Source organism: Hyperolius riggenbachi, chromosome 9 (genome assembly GCF_040937935.1).
Source record: "Hyperolius riggenbachi isolate aHypRig1 chromosome 9, aHypRig1.pri, whole genome shotgun sequence".
Classification (NCBI taxonomy): Eukaryota; Metazoa; Chordata; class Amphibia; order Anura; family Hyperoliidae; genus Hyperolius; species Hyperolius riggenbachi.
The window spans coordinates 66,383,429-66,391,384 of NC_090654.1; the positions used below are offsets into that span (position 1 = coordinate 66,383,429).

At 42.2% G+C, this 7,956-nt stretch overlaps 1 protein-coding gene across 6 annotated transcripts in view; it reads left to right on the top strand.

Annotated features, from left to right (window-relative positions):
• Positions 1 to 6,529, top strand: part of IFRD2 (interferon related developmental regulator 2) — a 38,725-nt gene extending 32,196 nt beyond the window's left edge. For all 6 annotated transcript variants that reach the window (XM_068252963.1, XM_068252967.1, XM_068252968.1 and 3 more), the window contains one exon: positions 1,594 to 6,529. In XM_068252963.1, the coding sequence (XP_068109064.1) occupies positions 1,594 to 1,674 (81 nt within the window). In that variant the 3' untranslated portion in view covers positions 1,675 to 6,529. The remainder of the gene's footprint in view (positions 1 to 1,593) is intronic.
• Positions 6,530 to 7,956: the final 1,427 nt, after the last annotated feature.

A 7,956-nucleotide genomic window follows, 5' to 3' on the forward strand; every position in this document is an offset into this window, starting at 1 on the left:
TCCTTATATGTATGCACATTGTAGCCCACACAGAATAACATACCTATTCATTTATTTATAGCAAGGGCAACAATGGCCAATAAAACTCTGTGGGCGGGGTTTTAGAAGTGTGACAGGTTCTGGAAATGACATCACAGTCTTGCGTTTTTTTTTTTTTTTTTTTTTATCGGTGGGATGTAGAGATATTCAGTACAGTTGTGTTCGAAATTATTCAACCCCCACTGAAATTGAGTGTTTTGGCCTTTTTGACATTGATTTTTATCATTTCAGTCATCTTGTTTACAATTAAATCAAAGAGGCACTTGTAAGTCAGACAAATATAACATAACATTTTATAATGAAATAACCACAAATGTCTTTTCTGTGCTCACATCATTATCAGTTTTATTCAACCCCCAAGTGACATTCATTCTTAGTACAACATCCTTTTCCAGTTATAACAGCTTTTAAACGTGAAGTATAGCTTGACACAAGTGTCTTGCAGCGATCTACGTGTATCTTCATGGGCAAAAGCCTCCAGTTCAGTCATTCTTAGGCTTGTGCGCTGCAACTGCTTTCTTTAAGTCCCACCAGAGGTTCTCAATCGGATTTAAGTCTGGTGACTGCGATGCCACTCCAAAATGTTCCAGCCTTTAATCTGCAACCATGCTCTAGTGGACTTGGAGGTATGCTTGGGATCATTGCCCTGTTGAAAGGTCCAATGTCTCCCAAGCCTCGGGTTTGTGACGAACTGCATCACATTTTCTTCCAATATCTCCTGGTACTGAAGAGAATTCATGGTACCTTGTACACTCTGAAGCTTCCCTGTACCTGCAGAAGCAAAACAGCCCCAAAGCATGATTGACCCCCGCCATGCTTCGCAGTAGGCAAGGTGTTCTTTTCTTCATAGGCCTTGTTCTTCCTCCTCCAAACATAACGTTGATCCGTGGGCCCAAACAGTTCTAATTTTGTTTCATCAGTCCACAGAGCACTACCACAAAAGTTTTGGGATAGTGTTCTGTGGACTGATGAAACAAAATTAGAACTGTTTAGTCAGTGGACCTCCAAGTTCACTGACTAGAGCATAGTTGCAGTTTAAAGGCTGGAACATTTAGGAGTGGCCATCGCAGTCACCAGACTTAAATGTGATTGAGAACCTCTGGTGGGACTTAAAGAAAGCAGTTGCAGCGTGCAAGCCTAAGAATGTGACTGAACTGGAGGCTTTTGCCCATGAAGAATGGGCTAAGATACCCGTAGATCGCGGCAAGACACTTGTGTCAAGCTATGCTTCACGTTTAAAAGCTGTTTTAACTAGAATAGGATGTTGTACGAAGTACAAAGAATGAATGTCACTTGGGGGTTGAATGAAACTGATAATGATGTGAGCACAGAAAAGACGTTTGTGGTCATTTCATTATAAATGTCATGTTAAATTTGTCTGACTTATAAGTGCCTCTTTGATTTAATTGCAAACAAGATGACTGAAATGATCAAAATCAATGTCAAACTGGCCAAAACAGTCAATTTCAGTGGGGGTTGAATAATTTTGAACACAACTTGTATGTCTCTGTATTGTGTTTGCATTGCTCCTGATCTCTGCTCTCTCTTCCTTAGCATATGTTCAACTCTGCCGCCTTCAAAGCCAGAACAAAAGCCAGGAACCGCGTCCGGGACAAGCGTGCGGATGTTCTATAACCCTCGCTCCCCTCCCCCTTCCCCCCGACTCCTCCATCTTGTACCAGCCACTGTACCGGGTCCCTAGCGGCCTCATAAAGACTTGTCAAATAATATATATTTAGTTTATGGGTTTATTGCCAGCTTATGAATTTGAAGAGCAGAACGCTGGCCTGGACTCTACCGAAAGAGAAGGGAGACCTGTCGGCCAAGCAGACCACCACAGAAGATTTTATTTTCCCTTGCAATCAAAAACTGCTTTTTTTTTTTTTTTTTTTTTTCCCCCCTTCTTTTATCACCGGATGGCAGACTGACATCCAGAAGTCTAATCTGTCCCTGGCAGAGGTGCTTTGAGTTCAGGGCTTCCCTTTTGTGCCAGGGCTGACATGGCATCAGGGAAGCCCCCGTTGACCTTCGTGCCAGGGCATCTGATGTAGGACTACTCCTTGCATTGGCATTCAGCATGGAAACTATTGGTTGGATTTTTTTTAACCTATTACACCTAATGAAGTACAGGGGAGGTGAATTTGTTTTAATGGGGACCCTGCTTTTTAACAAAATGTCAGTCTTCTGCGGACTCTAAATTATATTGTAACTTATTGACAAAATTCTAGAATTTGAGTGTTATCCTGGATCTAGGGCGTCAGCCACTCACTGCTTATCTATGGATAACTCTGGCCTGTTGCTCCACCCACTTGCAGCTCAGGTGCTACACAACACAAGCGCAAATCCAAAATAGGACACAAATTGTTTTCAGATTTTATTTTTATTTTTTTTATGACATTCATGTAAGGGGTGATGTAGAGTTTCCATTATAAGAAGGAAATACAAACCGGTAGCGGTATAAGTGGTACATATGCTGTAAGTATAGATCTGATCTCTGAGTATGGTTGAGGTGAGCCAGCTAGAAAGTCCATAGGAAACAGTTCTCCAACAACAGTAACATCTTCACTTTAAAGCATTCTAATTGGCTGAACAATGTGGGCATGTTATTACTGAAACCTAGCAGTTCAAGCGGGCGCTGACCACCCAATCACATTAGTGGAATTTCCCTATGGACATTTTCGCTGGCTCACCTAAAACATATTAGCATTCTGATCTCTCTGCTGCCGTTGGGGTAGTGTATGGGTCTTCCTAATAGCGGGAGTGTACATAGAACATTACTGCTAACAGGCCATACATTCTTAACCTCTATTCTGCACCTCTGTGTGTCATGTTCAAACCGTGCCACTTCATTCAGATGTTTCTCACAAATAATTATCATTGTTGCCTTTCTTATAATACCAATCTACCTGCAAATCGTGAGGTTAAAGGAAACCTGTAATGACTCTTACCTGGGGCTTCTACTAGCCCCCTGCAGTCTCCTTGTGTTTGCGCCGGTACTTGGTGATCCTCCAGTCCCCCTTCCTGGTTGCCACGTGTTTGCTCGTTTGCGCTTCCATCACCTTGAGCGTCAGGCACAGTACGAGGTTTTTTTTGTACTGCGCTTGCGATGGAGGCGTGCGGCCGCAAACTTGCAAGTTGGCTAAAGTGAAACGGAGCCGTGGCCGGGGGACCAGAGGATCATGGAGTACCATTGTGGGCGCAGGGGGCTGGCAGAGCCCCAGGTAAGTGAAACCTTTTTTTTTTCAGGTTTTATTTAAATGCTTATTGTATAATTTATGTGTAGCTCTAGGCCATTAGTGCGGGCTATTCGAGATGCTCAATAAGAGGCAAATGATTCTGTAATGCATTCAAATGTTTTGTAATTTGGGCCTGTGCAGATTGGCGCAATTCAGGGCTCCATCCGTTTTTGCAATAAATTTGCATGCACATCAGAACTGTTTGCATCTCATTGCCGATCTCTACTGGCCATACACCAGACAATATGTACGGTATATCTAAAGCGCATCCAATTTGTTGGTTCTTGTATCATGTAGATGTTGGTACGATTGTACAATCAGGTTACATATTGTATGGTCAATTTAACACCGTGAAAGGATATATAAGGCCTACGTATATATTATGCTCCTGTACACGCAGCTATATTTTATGATTATTACATTTATTGAAGACCTACAGTTTTTTTTTATTCACACACCCCTGCTACACTGTGCAGGTACTCAGATGACAAAATTACTTTCTAGTTTAGCTTCCTGCGTTACTAGTAGAGATGGTCCATGCTAATGAATCCAACTTGTATGCAGGTTTAATGCAAATTGTATTCGGTGTGGGATTGGGACACTCAAAATTAGCACTAAGAGCGTTTGACTTTAATGTTGGCCGTATGCTAAGTATTGCAGCCTGATCCACCTTATAATTCAATAGTTTTATTGAACTAGAAGAGAGTTGGTGCCACAATATGGTAACCTGTTTTTGGGTTTGTTTGTTTGTTTTTTTTTACATGCTGGAAAATCTTGGTTGCAAGTGCTTGAACTGGTGCTTGACGATAACAGCGTTCAATATTGCAATGAAGGATGTCCACAATGGATCGCTGACCAGTGTGTGCTCATTGGTCAGTGCTGAGTGGTGGTGGTTATGCACTGGCCAGCGAGGAGGTGACACAGGAAGCTGCATACAGGAAGTGGTGATGTCAGATTCCTGGCTTTGCAGTGTGGTTGCTGCTTGTTGTTCACAAGACTGGTGATTACAATCCTTATCTGTGTAATCACCACTATGGGTCTAGCTGTTTGGTCTGAGAGCTACTGCAACACTAATTGAGGAAGTGGCCGTTAGGAGTGATGATGGGCAAGGTACAGTCAGTCACACATTTGTCCTCATACAAATAAAACATTACAAGTGATTTTAATCATGTAAAACTAAAAAGGGAATTTTATCAGATATTGATCTTGTTCTGGAGGTTTTGCCATGCAGACTATTATTATTTAGATGAACGACTGATGCTGGTAGGAAGAGATGGGGCAGACTGCAGCCTCTTGCACACTTTCACACATACTTTTTTTATTGTCTCATTTTTATTTAAGGGATCTGTCAGAATTCAAATATGGGGACTGAAATGTGGATTTAGGGCTGGTTCACACTGAGCGATTGGCAAATCGCTACAGCAGTGTCATCCTATGAGCGTGTTCTCACTGCAACGTTGTGATTTTGAACGTGCTACCTGTAACATTTTCACAGGTAGTGAATTCCTTGACCTGGAACTGAATGACTTTTAAAGCAAACAATGCTCACAAAATCGTTGTTCCAAGTGATTTGCGATTATCCTATACCTTTCATTGAAGCACAAAAGCTCAGAAAATGGTGCAGGACCCACGTTTGTGATGGGAAAGAAAGCTCATCGCTCATGTGAGAACACTCGCGTTGGATTTCATTACACAAGCGCTTTTTGGCCTCTTGCACACTACATTCGATTACGATTTTTTTTTCTTATGATCTGATTTTTAATTTGAATAAAAAAAAAAAAAAAAAAAATCAGAATCGAATTTAATGTGCAAGAGGCTTTACAGCGCTTTTGAAAATGCTAGTGATTTTTAAAAACGCTCATAGTGTGAACAAGTCCTTACTGTACTCAGGCAGCTGCATGAAACATCTAGCAGGCAGCTGCTGCCCACTCAGATGTGCATGTAGGGGGCCAGGTGTCACACTGTACTGTATGCCTGAAGCTGCCTGCAATAACCCAGCAGATACACCGGAGCACTGCTGCCAGCTGCCTGTGTGAAAGAGTCCCATACAAAGGCCTAATGTTCAGCTACATGTTTGCTATTCCCATGTATGTGCTGTATGTATCTTCTAACTGTATAAAGTGATGGTGCTACATATTAAACAAACAAACAAAAAAAAACCTAAGCAAAGCAAACATGGAGTCTGTCTTTTCAGGTGCAAGTTTTGGGGCTGTGATTCTGGCTTCAGTGCTTTGCGAATTACTGCCCTGTAACAAGCATTCAGATATTCACTGGCTAGATACTAGTTCCAGACCCATGACTTTTTGTGTATAGTGAAATCAAGATAAAAATGCCAGGTTAGAAATTGCATCGCTAATGACAGTCAGAACTTGCACCTTTAAAGACAAGTCAGCTGTGTCTGCTCCCATGTTTTTGTCATGGCTGATGCAGTTTTATTAGGCAGTGTCCATAGGACAAGATGCTGCCTTTCTGTGCTGCGCCACTGTTGCAGGATGTCTTCTGGCTACTAAAGGAAGTGTCTGCAAATCTATATCTGATGTCTGCCAACTGTGGAACTACAGGTCCCTCCTGAAGTGACTGGCATAAGGCTTGCTCCACACTTGTGTCTAGTAATGGTCAATGAGATGCAAATCTTTCAGAGTTCCTATAGGATTATGCAAAATTTGTATGCAAATATATTTTGCTTGAAAATGGACCAATCAAATCCCAGAAAAGTGGCATTCGTTATGTCCATTTTTAAGCTGCATATATTTGCACAGTCCTGTATGAGCTCAGAACGATTTGCCTCTCACTGACTTGCGATGGATCTCAAACTGTCAGCCAGAGTGTACATTACAGAGCTGATGCATTCTCACCATAAGCTGCTATGGGAAACTCGTTTACTTGTTCGGAAAAATGTCCCTGTTATTTGGCACAAGTGTGAACTAGGCCTTATTCCCATCATGCTCTTCTCTCTTTTAATCCTCCCATCATGATTTTTTTCTTCTCTGGCTTTTATTTGTCCCATCATGCTCTTCTTTGTTCTCTGCCTTTTTACTCTTACCATTAGGCTCTTCTCTGAAGCCCCTCCCTCTTCACTGTAGTGCCTGGGGGAGTGGCCAGGCCAAGAGCCCTCCCCTATTGTTACATTCTGATCTTTCTATCACAAATGCATAAAAGATTGTCAGAAAATCTATTTATCTTTTGGCTTTTTTACAATGAATTGAATATTTTTGGTGACAAGCTCGTTACTTAATAAAATTTTTCAAAGCCTCTTTTTCTCCTGTTTGAATTTCTTAGATGCATATGTGTTGCACAAATCTGATTAAAATAGGCTATTTTTGATATACACTATATATTATATATAATCGTTAATTACAATTTGTTTTTGGCTTTACCAGAATTCACTAAGCACACATCGCTTTTTTCAAATTTGGAACCTGCACTATGTTCCCAGAACAGCATGCTCAGGTATGTAAAGGTGGCCATACAGCAGGCAACTTGGTGGCCAATTGACCATCTGATTTGATTATTATAATCTAATCGGATGAAAATCTGTGCTGCTAAATGCAGCCCGATCGATGATGCGACCAATTTCCGTCTGAAATTGGTTGCATGAATCGGTCAGACATGCTGCAAGATGCAGGGCGGACTTGCTCGATCAGGTGTGCAACTGTAACTGCGACTGATATCTAGACGAGTGGCGAAACGCCTGGCATGGCTTCCCCAATGTATATATGTAATGTGTGTGTTTACCTGTCCTCTGTCGCGGTTGCAGTCCGTCGTCCGGATCCACCGCTCTTTCATTAGCCCCATACACGCCGACGGTGAATGTGCAGTGAAGAAAGACATGCCTGACTGTTCAGCTCTCACAGTAAGGCTAGGTTCACACTACAGGCAGGATGCACAATGGTGCGCTCAGTGTAACCCTCGCAGTACCTGGTGTATACACACTACTTACAGTTGTGCATTTACTCAGCTCAGAGCCTCAGCAGAAACTGCTACCATTGGCTAAAATCTACACTAGAGCAGAAGTGATGGTTGAGTCTATGGGTGTGTTGACATTGACGTCTAAATCGTGATTTGGTGGGCAAAATCTCGCATTTTTCCACAATTTGCTATTGTAATTCTCTTTCAATAGAACAAGAATCACTGCGCAATTGTCGCGTTTGCACTTGATCACAATAGCAAATGCTGCAATGAGAATATCCATAGGGATACATTAGCAGCAGCGCTTTGCTGATCGTCGGCGACGTACCAACGGACGCATGTGAGTAGGTTAACATTGGATCCTTTCACGTCTGTTCTGTTTGTACAGTATATGTTCTGCAAAAAACCGCTAATGTGAACCGGGCCTGACAGTACGGTTGTCTGCCTACCCTATTCTACATACACACATTACTAAATTGAACAGTCTATACCAGGCTTTCTCAACCAGGGTTGGCACCATTACTGCGCCTCGCTTTTGCCTGTATTTGTTGAGCGAGAATATGACCGCATGGAATCATCTGGCCTTTCTCCCAAAATTTGTGGTACACGAGAACGATTTCAAATATTCGCCACCGCCGCACACTCCTCTCCGTTCGCGTTGCTGCACCCACTCTCTCTGTGGTAGGAATTGACAATGTAACAGACTTGGATTTCTGCTTGTGGGGATTCACCAATAGGCCATTTACCATATTTGTTGCAAAGAACAGAAGTG